The sequence below is a fragment of the Sphaerodactylus townsendi genome, linkage group LG08 (genome assembly GCF_021028975.2).
Source record: "Sphaerodactylus townsendi isolate TG3544 linkage group LG08, MPM_Stown_v2.3, whole genome shotgun sequence".
NCBI classification, from domain to species: Eukaryota; Metazoa; Chordata; class Lepidosauria; order Squamata; family Sphaerodactylidae; genus Sphaerodactylus; species Sphaerodactylus townsendi.
The window spans coordinates 45218835-45237852 of NC_059432.1; the positions used below are offsets into that span (position 1 = coordinate 45218835).

The window sequence follows — 19018 nt, forward strand, 5'->3', positions numbered from 1 at the left end:
TGCTCATCCCTTCCCCTAAAAAGCGAGAACACAAAACATTTATGCAATTAGTCAAATTTGCCAGTATTGTCTTAATTTGTACCAGTTGCAGCGTATAGCTTCTCTTGCTGTGGAATTCAGGCTTACCTTGATGATTTATTTTGAAATTATATGCGTGTGTATAAGACACACAGGGAGAGGGAGAGAGAGACCTCTATGAAACATTCCAATGCTAGTAATGCATTGGCTTCTAAATTGAAAGGCTCACTAGATGGTGGCTTCCTATTTACAGTTTGGTACTAAGAAGTACAAACCAAAGCATAGAAAATATGCAGGGAAAAGCCAGGCCCGCTTTTCTCCAGGATGCACACATGAACTGACTCAGATTTGAATCCCCTGTGCACTATGAAAGCTTGCTAGGGTCTGTAATCCGCCTTGAGTCCAAGTGAGAAAGGTGGACTCACTGGCATAATGCCCATTGGGCAAGGTGGGCAGCTGCCCAGGGCATCACCTTGTGGGGGGCATCAAAATGCTGGGTTTGTTTTTGGGTATTTTAGTGGTTTTCCATTTCTGGCCTGCAGGGGGCGCAGTTTTTAGGCTAGCGGCACCAAAATTTCAGCGTATCATCAGGAGACTGTTCTTATGCTACCCCCCAAGTTTGGTGAGGTTTGGTTCAGGGAGTCCAAAGTTATGGACTCCCAAAGGGGGTGCCCCTATCCCCCATTGTTTCGAATGGGAGCTAATAGGAGATGGGGGCTACCGTTTTGAGGGTCCATAACTTTGGCCCCCCTGAACCAAACTGCACCAAACTTGGGGGGCATCATTAGGGTAGTCTCCTGATGAGACCCTGAAAGTTTTGAGAATGTGCCTTCAGAAATGTGCCCCCCACAGCCTGCAACCCCCATTGACAGCAATACAGAAAACTCAATGCAGAACAAAGATTCTTGGGCAAATTTCTAGGATGTTCCTGCAGGGGGTGCATTTTTGGATGTATCTGCACCAAAATTTCAGGGTATCATCTGGAGATGATGGCACCCCCCAAGTTTGGTGCAGTTTGGTTCAGGGGGGCCAAAGTTATGGACCCTCAAAACTGTAGCCCCCATCTCCTATTAGCTCCCATTGGAAACAATGGGGGATGGGAACACCCTCTTTGGGAGTCCATAACTTTGGACTCCTTGAACCAAACCTCACCAAACTTGGGGAGTAGCATAAGGACAGTCTCCTGATGATATGCTGAAATTTGGTGCTGATACGTCTAAAAATGCACCCCCTGCAGGCACCAATGTCCTGGTGCAAAAAAAATTTGGTCGTGGTGGAGTGGCCACCCATTGGGGGGGGGGCATCCAACTCAGGTTTTGCCCAGGGCTACAGTTTGCCCAGGGCTGCCTCGTTACGCCCCTGGGTGGACTATAAATAACATAGGTAAAATAAACTTTAGGCCAGCCACAACCTTAATTTGCAACCTCATAGGGTTGTTGTGAGGATCAAATGGGGGAAAGGAGAACACTGAAAGCTGTTTTAAATATCCATTTGGGTGAGATGTAGAATATAAACAAAGTACGTATAATGAAACTGCACCACCTTTACTGGTCACATTCCAATCTGAGTCAGTCATGTGGACCAACAGAAATCAGTACAGAGCCAAATAATTCCACCCAGTAGGACTGGAGCAGCATCTTGATCCTGACATTGAGCCATTGTGGAACTCCAGTGTCTCTGTACCCAAATCACCTAGAATTGATTTAGGGGGAAATATCCAGGTTCGTGATCTAGCTTAATGTACATTATTAATCATGGACAATGTATTTTAAGCAATAAGCAATGGCTTTTTCCTGCTCCTTAAAAATGTCCTGGAAAACTGCAGATTGCATAAAATACAGAGTGTTTTGAATGGTTGGCTTAATGTCTCCTAATGAGACTTTTCTCTGGCTACTGCACAAAGCCCTGCCAGTTTTGCACTCCACATCCAGTAGTACGATCTATTGTGATGGTATTAAGCAACCGAAGCAACCACATGACCCTCTTCACAATCAACCACAATAATCTCACCCTGCAGCCTTCTATTCACAATGAATCGGGATGCAGACACATGTGACAAAGGGGAAGCTCAGTAGAGTCCTTAATCACTTTCCAGACTGGAAAGGGAGACTACAGTGTGGGTGGAAAAAAACACCCAACCAACTCATTATTAATGGTCTGATTTGAAGCAACAGTCCATTAATTTAATATGCAGAAAGTAATCGGTTTCTGCTGAACTGTTTCTTCTCGGGTGATTCATTTTAACTGTGGTTGTGTAAATTTTTCTCAGATGTATTTTCAGACCAATCATCCTCAAGGCCCTCAGAGTTGACAAGGAGAAAACAAAGAAGGCAAAGAGAAGACACAGCCAGAAGACTGAAACTTTGTTAAACTTTTGACCTGAAAGTTTGGCAAGTACTCTTTCCGAACTAGATGATCATGGATTTATTTTTTTGTCCCTAGGTTTCCAAGACTTAAGCGATTTATCAGTGTAAATGTCTTCATTAAAGTTCCAGCACTAGTGCTTCATTGCCGGAAATAATACATGAAGGCGAGAGATGGACTGTTTATCCTTTTCCTCTGAGAAGCAGCGCTGTTCAGAATTATTTGATTCTACCGATGTGGAGGAGATGGAAGAGGAAAGGATAGGGAGATGTACAGAAGATTTAGAGATTAATCCATTTGACAGATTGCCATTCTCATCCCGTTATTACAAGCTTCTCAAAGAAAGAGAGGAACTTCCAATCTGGCAAATGAAATATGCTTTCATGGAAAGTCTGCATCATCATCAGATTGTGATTGTTTCAGGAGATGCCAAAACAGGCAAGAGCTCCCAGGTGGGTGTTTGATGCAGAGAATTTGCACTATGCTATCAACCAGAATTAAATGTCGAATAGTTGCATTGGTATTGTTATATTAGTATTTCCTTACAAGTTTGAAGAGGGATCACTGAAATGGCAGCAAGGTTATAACTTAATTAATTACTAATGTTTCCTTATGTACTTTTACAAATTCAGAGGTCCTATCAGGCTTAATTTGTCTTTTAGAAATACTCACTTAAATACTATTCATAAAGTTCATTTTGCACTATAATATCTTGTTACATATAACATATGGTTCTATATATATAGTTTAGTTTCCTAGTAGTTACCCTTGGTTTTTGTGGAGGTTTGAGAAACTCAGTGTTCAAAAACATCAGTTGCAAAGTTCAAGGATGAAAATATTTGGAGTTTGTTATCGCTGGCATGTGGTATGAATTTTTAGCTAAACTTTTAGTATTATGACTCTTTTACATTTTTACGTTATTAGTTGTGTAAACTTTCCTCGGTTGGATTTATGTGCCTGTGGGGATCTGCATGAAATCAGTTGATGACCAGAATACTCAATAGCCAAAATCTCATTGGTTCAATAGGCAAGGTGGTTGTTACTTGCATTGGTGCATAATTGCCTGCCCTATTCACAACACTTTAAAATCAAGATAGTTAAAAACTAGGACCACACCTCAGAAAGTGGCGTACAGCATACTTAAGAATTTCTGCACACCCAGTAAGAATTTGACTTTTGTCTTTGAACTTGATGCTGCATCGAAAACTGCTTTCCAAATTCTCTTGTGTTTTAAAAGTAGTTTGCTACGGAGCTTTGAAACAGTAAAAAGACAAAAAGGCCAAGTGGTTAGTGCACAGAACCAGTGCTCAACTTTGTATTTTCCCTCATAACACATTGTTGCTTATTGTTATTATACAAGGGCGTTACTTCCAAGGATTGCGGGGGGGGGGGGGGAATCAATCACCTCCCCAACTTGCTCAGCTGACCACTTACTGGTCAGCCCACCTACCTTCAGTGCCACAAACTGCCTATCTGGTTCATGCAGCAATGGCGGAGGGGCAGCAGCAGCAGCTCCCTTCCTCCCACCCTCTCACTTTCAGCGTGGCTTCCTTTGCCTGCCTAGCCCATATAAAGATGGGAGCAGCAGTGGCAGCTCCTGCCACTTTCTATAGCACTGGTGCCCACTGGCCTCCAGTGCTAGCAGCACCTGCCTATCTGGGGGCCTGGCTGCCTACCTCACTGGCACATGCTGCATTAACTCCTACTGTCCCTCTGCCAAATACAGCATTGCAAGGTCTTATATTTTTTTGTAACTATGTTCATATTTTTTAAAATTGTGGGTGGGGAGGGGTATTTTGATGCATGCTTGAGCATGTCCCAGGTCTATACAGAAATATACCCTATCTGTACCTGGCTCCCTTCATCGGTTTTTTTGATCTGCACAGAGGTGCATTTTCAGAATTATATATGTGATATTAGCAATGGCTGATGGAAAGATAAACATTTTAAAGCCATATCTTTAAAGTTTTAAAAACAAACCTCAAATACACCTAAAATGCTTTAAAAATAATTTTGATTTTAAATACCATAATGTTTATCTTCTAAGACTACCTATAAATTAAGAGCACAGTAAACTAGGAACTTTTCTGCTGTAAGCTGTATCAAAATAAATTATTGAACTGGAAGAGTAAAAAATAACAGTCCCTGCCTCATACCTTTGCAGCTTATATACCTCACAGTGTGTTTGTTGTGAGGGGGGAAGGGCAAGGAGATTGTGAGCCCCTTTGAGTCTCCTGCAGGAGAGAAAGGGGGGATATAAATCCAAACTCTTCTATATGACCAAGATGAACTTTGAACTTTCAAAAAAGTTTCTAGCCATATTCTCATTAATTTCTCTGAAGTTTTTGCACATAAGTTCCCCTACATTGTAATGCTCAGCTTAAGTTATGCACACATAAATTCCCTTGATCTCAATAGGATAATTTGGTACCTACATGTTAGGCACAGGAATCAACTAAAGTATAATGGAGGAAAAAGGATTACCGGTACATTCTTTGCTTTATTAGTGATAATATACTGAAAAGGCAGACGGCACTTCCATCTAGATATTATGCACAATATAATGTGGCTAGATGGTGCAGCTACTGTATTACTTCCACCAGCTTTCAGTCTACCCCTCCTTGAAATGAGGGGCAACCCATGGAACCAGACCTCCCAGTGGCTGCACCTGTGTAGAGTCAGATTGTGGAACAAGTCAATGCAGTGACAGGGGGAATCTCTCCAGCCTCAGTTTGGAGCAAGTTGTCTGTGTCCATTTGCCATGCAATCCTAAGAAAACTACCCTGAGAGTAAGCCCTACTTAACAGATCAGAGTAAGAGTCTGAGTAGACCTGCTTAGAATGACCTCGTTGGACTGGCACAGGGAGAGAACATCTCAGTCTTCCTGCCCAGGTCCTGATGGCTACTTCTGTTATCCTGTTCTGTTCTCAAAGTTGCCCACTAGGGTTTATGTGTTGGTTTCTTAACTCATGGGAAAATTTACCAGCCCATTTGTTATTGTTGTTGTGATGAAAACAAAATAGGAAATTCCCCATTCCTCCACTGCTGAGTGACCTTGGGCTAGTCACAGTTCTCTCAGAACTCTCTCAGCCCCAGCTACCTCACTAGGTGTATGTTATGGGAAGAGGAAGGGAAGGAGTTTGTGAGCCATTCTGAGACTCCTTACAGTTGAGAAAAGCAAGGTATAAATCCACAACCTCCTCCTCCTCCTTTTCTTAACTTGGGCATGACACATTAAAGTGGGGTGGGGAGTTTTTACAATGATTGGCATGTTACTAGATTTGGTATTTTGGTATAATGGTATTTTGTGATTACTTACTGCTTCCTGACTACCCAGGTGGCATTCTGGCTGAACTCTGAAAATGTAAATTTACTGTTGCTTGATGAAAGCTGCATTTTAATTCATCATAGTTGTAATAAAAATAATAATCTTTTTAAACTTTCAGCCCTGCAGCCTTCCTTAGAACCAGCAGGAAATCTGTCTAAAGACTGAAAAAAAACCCTAATTTTTTGTATGTTTGAAAACCGTGGAGCTTCAGTTAATGAATTGCTTGTAATATGCAAAAAGCAATTAACAAGAACCTCAAGCTAAACTTCACTGCTGTAAAACTTGAGAAAAATGTAAAGAATGTTGTTCATTGAGAGCCTAAAAGGACCTACATAATTTGAGGCATACATTAATGTCTGAGCCAAAAAGTATGTGCAACTTCAACAATATTTATGGATATAGTTGTATTTAGAAATTCTAGACTGAAGCTATTTTTTATTGGTTCAGACTGAACAGCTGCCCAATTGACGTTAGCTGATATTCAGTTATTTCAAAGTAAAAGTATTATCATTATTAGAATTATGATGATGATGATGTCTGCCTTTCTCACTGGAATCCAAGGCAGATTAAAGGCAAAAGGTAAGCACTGGGTCATTACCAATCAATAAGGTGACATCACCTCCCAACATTTACTAGGCAGACTTTGTAGCATGATAAAAACTTTTCAGTCAGTCAAATGGCATTTTGCAAAGTATGATAACACTAGCGGGGCCCGGCCACACGTTGCTGTGGCAATTGTCCTTCTCATCACAGTCCGCAACCCACACAGATGTCCATGCAGGTCCAATGATACCCAGCATAGCCTTTTAGGGGGGGTCAAATGGAATCCCTCTTTCCCTTTTCAATGCACATCGTTATATGGTGGTATCTTGTTTTTTTAGTATAAGGTAACCCTTTCCATTCCACAACGGACCTGTCCAGAGTGCGAATCCCGCTGTCCATGAGGCTGGTTGACACGCACAGTCCTGGCTTGGGTAAGGCAGAACTGGGGCAAGAAGGCTATCCCAGTCAGGCAGCAGAGGCAGGGTGGTGAGGCACTCAGATCGAGGCCAGCTCCCTGGGTTCTTAAAGGGCCATGTGCAAAAGAAACGGAGCCAGTAGTGCTGTTCGCCCCCACCCCATGGATTTTCTTAGGAAAAAAAGGCAAACTCCAGCTCGATTTTAGTAAAAGAGAGCTGTGGCGAATATGGGTGAGGAAGTGGGCAAGTGGTGGTTGGATGTGAGGGAGGGCAGAGTGAGGTGTGTGAGGATGAGCCAGATGTGTATGAGACTATGTGTGTTGTGTGGTAGCAGTGGGTGAGGCACAGAGAGTGAAAGTTACCTGCGTGCGAGGGGGGGAACCCCACCTGACGTCTCACATGGCAAAGTGTGTATGTGTTTCACTTCCACTCGTATTACCTATGTACTGTTTTACCTGCTCATCTCTGGCCATCTGCGCGAACATTCTAAGGGCATACCAAGCCCTCAGGCCACAGACATGCTGCATGAACATTCTAAGGGTGACAGTTAAACACAGCCAGCTTCATGGTCAGGTGCGCCAGGAAAAAGACATTTTACCTGGCTCAGGTATGGACTTTCGGCGATTTGAAGGTCCGATTACCTGCCCGCAACAGGGAGGAACGTTATGTGAAAAATTGGGGGCAATCCGTCCAGCCGTTTCGGCGTTAGGACATGACTAACAAAGTCACTGTTAGCTTTTTATATATATAGATAGATTAGGGTGCTGTGTGGTTTCCAGGCTGTATGGCCGTGTTCTAGCAGCATTCTTTCCTGACATTTCGCCTGCATCTGTGACTGGCATCTTCAGAGGATCTGATAGTAGGAAAGAAAAGCAAGTGGAGTATATATACCTGTGAGTAAAGGTCAATAGGTGAGGGCAGTGACCTTTACTCACAGGAATATATGCTCCACTTGCTTTCCTTTCCTACTATCAAATCCTCTGAAGATGCCAGCCACAGATGCAGGCAAAACGTCAGGAGAGAATGCTGCTAGAACACGGCCATACAGCCTGGAAACCACACAGCACCCCAGTGATTCCGGCCGTGAAAGCCTTCGACAATATGATAACATCGTCTGTAAACATGTTATAAGATAACATTTGAATTCAATGGCAAAGGTTCCTAGTAAACTGACACAATGTGTTTTGGCTGTATTTATAGAATGGGGGCAGGGAGGGCAGACAGAGTAACTCCTATAAACATACCTGTTTAAGGGAACAAGACAATTATTGTAGGAAAGACTTCATTCCTAATAAAAGTTATCTCCTGAACTGAACTATTACACTGTGGCTTTTGTTCTTTCTACAGAAATGTTTTCCTGAAATCTGTTTTGCACATTTTGCAACATAATTAAAAATGTTAGGGCCTTCCTAATAGTCTCAGACAGACTGTTCCACAGTGTAGGAGCCACCACAGAGAATGTGTGTGAATGGGCAATTGCCAGTTTTAGCTGTTTTCTGAATGGTGCCTTCAGATAAGTAGAGCTGATGCAGCAGAACAAAGCAGGAGAGGGGGACCTGCACATGTATGGGTACAAAGCCTTGTAGGTGATAGCTTTGTCCATGTAACTGATTGATGCATCATCAAAAATTGAGTGATATATAGATTCTGCTTGGCTTCCAATAGTTGCCTAGTGCATTTAATCCTTAAATTGATTAAACATTGATTTAACCTCTCTCTTCCCATATATCCCTGTGCACCAATTAAAATCCTGCAGTTGCCTCCTTCTAGTTGTTCCCCTGCACAAGGTTACCCTTTTGGAATGTACTACAGTCTGATACTTTTCATTACTGACTCTTACCTTGTGAAATAGGCTCCCTGAACATGAGGGAGGCAATTCTGAAAGCAATGTAAGGCTGGTTTATTTACAAGGGCTTTTAATGAGCTTGAAACAGCATGCATTTTCTTGGAGAGAAGGGCTTGAACTGAATTCTAAAGATTTCTAAAGATTCCAATGATAGATTTTTAATGATTTGGACTAAATTCAAACAGATTTATTCTCCAGAATCCTAAAATGAAAATGTGAATACAACATTTTAAATGAAAAGCAGCCACATGAAGGTGTCAGCTTGAGAGGAGGAATAGTCATAGCCTATGATTCTTCCTTGTGGGAGAAATGCAACTTGGTGGCTGATTTGCATGGTTGAATTTATCTATAGGTTTGGCAAGGCCTCAAAATCTAGGCGGCCTCTGGCCAAGGGAATATTTTTGACACTGTCACAGGCCTTTCTTACACATGATGTAATAATGAACCGAGGTCTCTAAACAATGGTTTAGTAATTCTGTGTGTCACTCTGAGTCCACTAGGGGAGCTAAAGAGTTATGACATTCCATATAAGGAAGCAAAAAATCAATCTTCTCCAGTTGCTTGGAGGGCCTGAAGCTGCAGGTAGTTCCCTTCAGAAGGACTCCAACCTTATTATAGAGGAGTATGGGTAGGAAATGGTGCCCAGAGACAACTCCTTCTCCGGGCGTCCCCCCCCCCCAGGCACCCCACTGGGCAGGTGGCCTCCTGCACTAGCTGGCTTTCTAAAGCTTCGGCTTGCCAACATGGAGGTGTGGGTGGAGCTTGGGACCGGGCACCCACCAGCCTTAGCCCCGCCCCTTGGTCTGCAATGAGGTCCTTCTTTTAGCAGGCCCAGTCCTGCCATGGACTATCTTTTCCAGTTATGGTGATTGTTTCAACCTCCATGAGCCTTAGCTAAATATGCAAATTATATGTGGTTGAAATGATCACCATAACTGGAGAAGACAGTCCAAGAAGGGATTGGGCCTGCTAAAGGGTGGGGCTTGGGACAGGGCCATGCCCATATGCCCCTGACCTCCATGCAGACCAGGGGGTGGGGCTCGGGGGTGGGGCTCAGGGGTGGGGGGGCTCCAGGTTGCCTTCATGGAGGGGGTGTGGGGTGCTGCCCCCCAGCCGCAGCCCCTGGCCTGCACAAAGGTTGGGGTGTGGATCCACCCCCCTTCAACTCCATGCTTTCAAAAGGTCCAGCTTTGGAGGCTGGAGGGAGCGGGACGGGGCTTGGTGGCTGCGGCACATGCCTGGTGCCCCCCGCCACGTGACCAAAAGGCGTGTGTCCAGAGATATTCCACTGGCAGGCGTGCGCCCAGGCAGATGTGCCACTGGTTATAAACTACATATTAATATTTTAGGTATAAGAATCTCTCATATGGGTTGCTGGAAAGGCTGATTGGGTTTATTTTAATTGGCTATTAGCATTTATTTTTAGTCCATTTATTACCTGCTTTATTCCTTCTTTATTCCATGTGTTGGTAACTCTTTAAATTTGGAAGGCTGTTCAGCTTTTGACTTCTGGCTTGATGCCAGGAAAATGACAGACTTCAACAAACAAATTTTGATGAACTTTTAGATGATTTCGCTATGTGGAAGGCTAGGGGGAAAAACACTTTTTAAGACTTACAATCCAATACAGAGCTGTCAGGCATGCGGGAACAGCACCGCTTTGGCGCCGCCATGCCCCCTCCAAATAGCTTTCTCACAGTGAGGGAAAACCCCAAACATTAAAAAAAACCACCAGCCTTTAAATCCCCCATAGGGGAAAGCAGAGATACATCATGGAAAAGTTAGGATATCTCTGAGGTCTCACCCTTGAGCACAAAGGAGCTAAACAGTCAGTGGAAGCCAAATAGGGTCAGCTTGACCCCTGGGAATGTCCCTGCCATGCCGACACACCTGGGGCAGTGTGGGAGCGCCAGTGCAAGGCCCAGCGCCACAGCTGGTTATTGCAGGTGCCACAGCAGCCGGGTGCTGGCGGATTTGCTCCTCCACTGGGGTAATTGCCCCAGAGGGGGAAATTTGCTGATGTAAGCCTCTGCCCCTTCCAGAGGGGGATTCACCTCTCCCTGGATTGGGCTGCAAGTATATTTGATTATTGCAGTTTCTTTATTTCTTAAAATGTTTTTTTTAAAACAACTGTTTAATTACAACATAAAGTAGGATCTAAAAGTGTCATGCTGTCATTGTCAGGTAGTCATGTTAATTTTATTAACATTTCCCAGGCAATAAAATTTGTAAACTGAAGGGGTTTTTTTAAGGATGCAACAATAAACTTACAATTTCATTTTCCTTTAAAAAAAATCCTGCTTATCCTGCAAATGCTTACAAAGTTTGGACATGGCAAACATTTTTCACAGTGTTATGCATTTTTTCAATCACTACAGCATTTAACAATAACATCTTATGTCCATCCTTTAGAGAAGGAATTGTGAATTGTGGAATTTTAAACACGCCTCGCTATTTTTGTGTTTACTCAGCCTTAAAACACTCTTACATCTTCCTCTAGTCATGAAGGTGGGGGATTGGGAGGGGGGCCTCACAAGTTAAATAGCCTAGAACCTCTCTTCATCTAATCATACCCTGGTGCCTTGTAATGGAAACACATCCAGAAAGGGGGTGGGAGGTCTACGGATCTTTTCCTTTATCGTGATTTGGAATTTCCGGAAGAAAGTTGAATTATTGCAGTGTGTGCTCACCTTGGACAACAGCACTCCCTCTGGGTTTAAGGAATGATGGTGGAACTGGGAGGTGCCTGACACCATTAAAATGAAGCATGACTGGATGAGGGCTTCTCCATGAAATAATTAATGTTTTAAAACTGGAAAACAGCCTTCACAGAATGCCACTAGTAGAGTCTGGGGGTTACATTACTCATCAGTTGTTTTATAGACACTGTCTCACTGGTGCTTGTTACATTCTCATAACTGTGTTCCACACATTAACAAGAATAGTTATCTGGAATTTTAAAACACTACTGGCCTGTTCATTTTGTTCTAGACTGTCAGAATTGGGTCTGTGACAGAAAATAAGCTTTACTGGAAATACAAACCAAGATGTACGAACAACAGTTCTGTATATAATATTTTGGGATCAGATGAGGCAGAATGCAAGATAGGATAATAACAGATGGATTAATGCCACCACTTCTGATACGAAATGGTCACCATATGATGGTGTATAAACTCATATTAAGTGCCCCTTGGAGAAGAACTAATGTGTGGCATTTTCCCCATCCCTATTTCTAAGGCTGCATATGTCATTCTTAAAACCCTGTGTTACCCACAAACAACTACATATTAGAATCACTGTGGAATTCTGATAAATGCAAACAGTTGTTCTACTTCAAATAAACATTTTTGTTGGCTGTTAACTTCTTCCTGGCAGATGGTTGTTTCCTTTGAGTGCACTAATGTCATCATAGGGCCATAGATGAGCCCAGTAGGAAGCATAGGCAGACATGTGGTCCTGACCCTGACCAGAGGTTTCTGTAACATAACACTATTAAACCAAGCAAACAACAGAGAGCTCGAGAACAAGAGTGTTGATGGCCTCTTCTCCCCAGAGGCTATTCCTGTCACTTCTCTAATCCAACTAATCTAGTGCAGAACAAGAAATTCCCAGAACTGTCTTTCACTTCACGTTTGACCACTTAACTGACTCTGGGTCTTGACATTTATCCAGGCAGATAATTTCCTCTTATTGAACTGTTCAGTTGCTAGTAGCCAGACAACTAGCAACTGACATAGGAGCACTTGGGACAGCACTTACAATCGAAACATACTAACCAAAGAACCCCAACATTTGTTTCTTTTGCAGATTGATGCATGTTGTCTCTCTTTCTTAATATTCAAGGTACCTCAGTGGTGTGCTGAATATTCTCTTGCTGCCCATTTTCAACATGGAGCAATTATTTGTACACAAACGTGTAAACATGCTACAGTGTGGCTGGCTCTGAGAGTTGCTGACGAGATGGATGTCAATATTGGTCATGAAGTCGGTTATGTGGTTCCCTGTGATAACTGCTGTAACAATGACACAATCCTAAGGTTAGTGTATTTATATTTAGTCCTGCTAATAATTTCAAGCTTTCTAGTTAACCTGGGCATGTGTATAATATATACTTGCTTCAATATATAAAACAAATTCCAAAGAAATCATAATGCCTTAGTGTCACACTCAAATTTGACCAAAACTCTTGTGTAGTCACCAGCTTGTGTAGCCTTGAATTCAGGCGAAGATTCAAACCCCTTCCCTCCCAGTCTGACTCTATAGGGGTGGAGTGTGGTTGCAGTACACCCGCTCTGCTCATATCTAAGAGGTGACCTTTGCTCAATAACCCACCAGCCATGGATTATTGGACAGCCTTGCCTTTGCACCGCTAGTGCCAGTCTACCTTGTCACATCTACATATTAGTAAACTGACATTTGGTGGATATGGGTATAGAAGGAAGTCCATTGATTATTGCTCCTGTGGAAGCCATATTTAAAGAAAAAGAGGTTGCATGGAAGTAGTCCTTAGTAGATTATATTCTCGTTTACACCATTCAAAATAATTATGTTTAGAGCTGGCAGAAAGTGGTGGACACAAGCTGCTTGCTCATTAACCAAAAGTGAGAGCTGGGGGGAGGGGTGGGTGGAAAAAAAATACCCTTTTCCCTACCAACACTTTTTTTTGTCCACACTGGGCAGATTAAAAAAAGCCAAAACTGTTCTTTTTAAAATGTCTGCATTTTATTTGTGTTGTGCAGAAAAGACCCCTGTTCTGCAAGTTTCTCTCTCTCTTCCTTTGGTTTATGGAAAACCAGCCACCCTTGGGTGGTGCCTCCCATCCTTGGAAAAGGCTTGGGGCCAGCTGCTCTGGCCTCCATCTTGGACAGAGCCCATCAAATCACTTCTGGGCTGTGGAGGCCTGGTTTTGGTTTCTAAGACACAGTATTGCCATCTAGACACATGGGACCGGATCACTCTGGTCCTCTCCATTGGCTGCCCATGAGAAAGCCTGGCTCTGCAGCTGTATCAACCACTAGCTTTTCTCGGGAGCCATTGACAGCCCCACTAAGGACTGCGACCTCACTCATGGAACCAGATTCAGACCCCCTGTTTGCCTTTGTTCACCTCCAATTCACCAGGTTGATTCCACAGTCTTTGTTGTAGACCTGGGACAGGAAATAAGCATTGCCATGGGTGCTTCCTTTCCAATGTTTGACAATAAAGTTGAAAGGAAGCAAAGAAAGGTGCCATCATAAAAGGCATATATTGTAATGTTTGAGTGAAACCATTGTAGGGAGGCATGATCGATTACCAGTGTGAAGTGGTTTCCAGACAGAAAGTGCTGCAGGCCTAGTTGATGGCAGGACCTCTTTTCAGTTGTTGGCAGAACTGCAGTTTTTGCTGAGATACACAAGTAGATGTTTCTGTTTGTCTCGTTTCTAGGAAAGGCTCCAGTCATTGTTTGAGGCATGCAGTAGAAATGGTTGTGCAAAGTCCAGGTTATGTACTATCTGGACTTAATCAAGGTGCCCTGACACAACATGCTATCCATCACACAGGGTTTGCCATTTTCTTCTGTAGCAGATTTATCAGGGTTGATAAAGGAAGGAAAATGCTACCTGTATTGGACCTCTGAGAATCCCTCCTTAATGCTGTTGAGTCTGTTTTAAGTGAGCTAGATGTTTATGCCAGTTGCTATTATAGAGGAGTATATCATTGATATAAGCCATAGGCAAGGCTCTAAAGGGGTTTAGTACTTGGTACACCAATTGTTGAAAGGTGTCCACAGCCCTGTTGAGATTGAATGGCATTGCCCTGAACTGATAAAGGCCATGAAGGATGACAAAAGGCTGTTTTCTTGCATTCTTGTTCCCAGTCCCATCTCGCAATGTTTAGTTTTATGCAATGACATTTCATTGGTTTGCATGGTTACAGATTCAGTACAGATGAGATGCTTCAAAGAGAAATGATGTCTATTCCCCTTCTGAACAGTTATGGAATCATCATCGTAGACTGCATACTTGAAAGGACTGTTCCAACAGATATATTGCTTGGACTCCTTAAAGATGTCTTGATGTTAAGGCCAGAACTGAAGCTAGTTGTAATTACATCTCCTCAGTTGTCCAGCAAGCTGCAGAAATATTATGGCAGTGTGCCTCTCCTAAGAGTGGAAAGCAAATACCAAACAGAAGTTGCATATACCTCTAGCATTCAAAAAGACTACTTTCTATATGCATTAAGGCTGCTTTTTGAAATTCATAACTCTAAAAGAAGAGGTGATGTTATGATCTTTCTAACCTGTGAACAAGTAAGTCATTTTGTACCTTGTAGAAAATTTCTGTGCACTTGTGCTTACATGCTGGGATAAGCAATTTTTGTATCCCATCAATTTTTTAAATCTGGTATTCATCAACTGAAGTACTCAGAACAAACTAAATGAAAAGTAGGAAGCTACTTCCAAGAGTTTCTAGCCAGAGCCTACTTACTACAACCTCAGATCCAGTGATCTTGCTGTATAAGACCTCAGTGACACATAGGCATTACTTCTACAATTGGGGGGGAATTTGGGGGGGGAGTTATAGCCCCACTTTTTTACAGTTCATATTTTTCTGGAAATCTAAGGCTTTCCCCCGGGTTATCAAAGGAATGCCCCCTTCTTTATCTGACCTTGTTGTACAAACGTATTGATTTATACTTTAAGACTGTCTTCAAAACTAGATACATTGAAACTTAGCATAGTGTTGTGGTATGTGTTAGTTTAACAAGTGAAAGTATTTGAAGAAACTGAGAAGTATGCGGATGATTTCCGTTATGCCCCAGGAGAGAAAAAAAGTGGTTTAAATCACATTGTACTTCTTCCATATATCTTGTAAGGGATAATTTTCTAGCAGTGGAAAAGAATAATGATCTAATTTAACAAAGGCTTTGAAGCTTATTTTAATCTTTAGAGTTTTTGTACTTATATGTCTTTAAATTCTGAAACTTAATTTTCAATTAATGACTTAGTTTAGCATTTTATTGATCTTTATTACCCCTAGAAAGTTCATGTGACACTGGGATAAATAAAATTTACAATTCCCCTATATGTTCAATTATTTTATTAGAGATAAAGAAAAATTAGTCGCTTTCATACATGGTTTATGGCATTGTGATACTTTAAATTCTAAGAACATAATAGCAGTTTTCAAAGTTAACTACATAGATATTCTTCCAAATTAATTCTTACTCTCTCTGGGCAGAGTGTGTGGAGCACACAGATATGGAAAATCTAGTGACTGCGTTATAATTTTTCTATATTACTGTTCTAGTGGCTTGTTGAAGCATTGTTATGGATATTAGAATGTCTTTCTATGAGATTAGAGTAGCTGTGGTAAGCTATCACATGGTATAAATCTGTTCAGACAATTATACATTAGAAAATGGGGGTGGGGGAGAGGAAAGAAAAATCTCTTCCCAAGCTAAAATAAATTCTTCAAGAAACAAAATTACCACATTGCAATGTTTGATGTTTCCATGCATAGTTCTCTGCCAGTTTTCTCTTCAATCATCATCATGGCTGTTCCATTTATGAAATTAGAGTTTCATAGAAATAAAATCCATTTTTTAAAAAGAATAGATTCAGATTTGGCTATTGAGCCTGTTTTAATACTCCTGAAAAAATGTCTTAAATGCTTATAGGAAATAAGAAATGCCTTCTGGATTATTCAGCAAGAAGGGCATAATTTAAATCCTGATCTTGGCGAATTGGTCCCTATTCCTTTGATTCCCAATGAACAAGAGAGAATCTTCAAGTCAAATGAAGAGAAGCCGTACAAAAATTACAGAAGGAAAGTGCTGCTAACCACAAATTTGGGGGAATCTTTGGTTTGGTCCAAAACAGTGTCTTTTGTTATAGATACTGGAATACAGAGAAGAAAGGTAAGTAAAATAACAAGGGTTAATATTAAATTATACATTGGACCAATGCTGCCTCAACTCATTTTTTACCACCCCAAGTGGCAGGAGCATGACATGGGAAGAGGGAAAATGCTCCCTCCATTCATGCAATTGCTATCCATCCTGGAATGACTGCATCCCAGGATCCCCTGTGTATTCCCACTGCTCTGGGGAAAGGGTAGCTGTCCTACTGGGAAGAAAACATGCATTTATTCTCCACTCTTGCTGTCCTGGCTCCAAAGGGCTGCAGAAGGTCAGAGCCAGGTGGGCTGGGAGGCAGCAACAGATGCAAAACATTCTTGTCTCTTGTTCCCCTCTGGTACCCCAGGCTGTTTTGGTGCCCCAAGCAACCAACTGGATGGTGAACTGGTCCTGAATGAGATAAAGCATATCTAAAAGTTTCTGTGTACATGTGTGTATGTTATGCATATATGTAACATCACTGAAGGTTTTTTCACATTAAAAAAAAATAGTAGCCTATTTTTTTCACACTGCCAAGCTAGTCTGCTTTAATTTCTAAGAAATCTCAATCCAGTTTACCCATTTCCTTCCCCGGAACTAGGAGCAAAATGGGTTTGTTCACCCAATTCAGAATTCTTTGTCTGGTCTGACTCCTGTGGATGTTTGCTTGGAGACTGCCACCTTGCAATGACAATCTGGAATAATAAGAGTATCGAGTGTTGATTACCAGGAGCATGCCAAATCATTGGTCAAGTAAAGCCGCTGGAATCAGAGATACTGTATCCAATGTTTGTGTAACCTGTATCTGTGGGTTCTGCGGGGCAGAACTTGGAAGGAGTTGCAAAGAACTAAATTTAAAACAAAATGGTTTACTTCCTTAACAAATAACACTTTTAACATTAACATTTAGCATTAACAATTTACAGTCCTTTTAGGTTGCATTTCCTTATATTTACAGTCTACTGATAATGCCAAGTCCAATTCTTCCTGCTGGTGGTTGGCTTATGAAGACTTCAGAGGCTTGCTGAATGGGTTCCAAGATGATGAAGGTCCCCAAAAGAACTCCCATCAACTACATACATAGCAAGCCCTGAAACAATACATTTTAACATTAACAATATAGCAAAAATAAACAACTCCCTTCCCACTAGTTCCCAACAACTTTGAAGTTACCTTAAACAAGGTGTTAAGAGCTTAGAAAGAATTAAATCAAGGTCCCAGCCTGGTAGCCTTGCTTCCTCCAACTTCACCAGTTTTTGCAGCCTTCTGCTGCTTTGAGTCTCCACCCCTTTCTGGATCAACCCATTCTGAACATAGGGGTTACACTTGCACAACTAGTGCTGCTATTTAATGTCCATATAACACAAACATTATCCTGAACTATGTACCCTAAATTGTGTACTGATTTTCTGCCTTCGAGGTTTCCTGTTACACAGTTTGAAATTTACTAACAAGGAAGTCTCGAGAGAAAGAGAAACAGGTGGTATTGGGCTGTTATAGCTGACTGCTGGATTGCAGTCAGGTTGTACATCACAAATAGGGAGAAATCACAGGCTTATTCCGCGAATGCAGAATAATGCACTTTCAAACTGCTTTCAATGCTCTTTGAAGCTGTGCGGAATGGCAAAATCCACTTGCAAACAGTTGTGAAAGTGGTTTGAAAATGCATTATTTTGCGTGTGCGGAAGGGGCCACAGATATTTCTGGGCTCCCATATTTAAAAATCCAGGATTCCTCTCAAAATTCAGGTCCATGAGATCCAAATCTTAATTTTACTCTTCCCATCTCTACCACCCATGTCTCTCTTCTCTCCCACCGCCCAGAGCCCTACGGGGATGGGGCGGTATAATAAATCGAAATAAATAAATAAATAAATAAATAAATTTACCTGTACTCTATCAGTGGGGGTGGCTGCCTCTGAGTCCCACATGGAAGCCAGAGGCCATAGTGATAGAATGCTGCACAGAGCTGCAAGCCTGGCTTGGCTGAGCTGTCCCAGGCTCATGGCTCTGCATTTGCCGTGGTCTCTGGGTCCCATGTGGAACCCGGAGTCTGCAGCGGTAGAACTCTGCAACTGCTGTGGTCTCCAAGTCCCATGTGAATCCTGGAGGCCACAGCGGTGGAGCTCTGTGCAGAGCTGCAAGTCTGGCTCAGTTGGGCTGAGCTGGACTCACAACTCTGCACCTGTCACGGTTTCCAAATCCTGTGTGGAACCCAGAAACCACAGTAGTGCAACCAAAAAGCAGGTAAGTGAAGGAACAGGGAGAGAGGGGGAATTTAAAAAATGGCAGCGGGGCCAAAGCAGTCTGAATCATGCCAATTTTTTCAGGATCTGCTTTTTGAATCCCTTTAAAACACCACTTTTTAATAGGTTAAAAAACCTGGGTTGGGGAGGGGTTGCTTTGTGGGATTTTGTGGGCTTAGTTTTGTGGAATGTACACTCCTAGGCCCTTTCCCCACTTACCCTTTTCCGAGGGTTGCTGCGCGCAATTCCCAGCGTGCGGCATCCCTGGTGCGCGCCCGGGCGTCCCCACGCCCCCGCGCTGGGAATTGGGCGCAGCAACCCTTGGAAAAGGGTAAGTGGGGTCATCAAAAGGCGCTCTGCGCGGGGTCATCAAAAGG

The 19018-nt window shown here is 42.4% G+C and overlaps 1 protein-coding gene across 3 annotated transcripts in view; it reads left to right on the forward strand.

The window, feature by feature from the left end:
- The first annotated feature begins 2069 nt into the window (after positions 1-2069).
- Positions 2070-19018, forward strand: part of DHX32 (DEAH-box helicase 32 (putative)) — a 42648-nt gene continuing 25699 nt past the window's right edge. For 2 of the 3 annotated variants that reach the window (XM_048506260.1, XM_048506263.1), the window contains exons 1-4: positions 2070-2834; positions 12326-12555; positions 14435-14807; positions 16178-16417. In XM_048506260.1, coding sequence (XP_048362217.1) covers positions 2556-2834; positions 12326-12555; positions 14435-14807; positions 16178-16417 — 1122 coding nt within the window. In that variant the 5' untranslated portion in view covers positions 2070-2555. The remainder of the gene's footprint in view (positions 2835-12325; positions 12556-14434; positions 14808-16177; positions 16418-19018) is intronic. The other variant, XM_048506262.1, reaches the window with a different exon arrangement.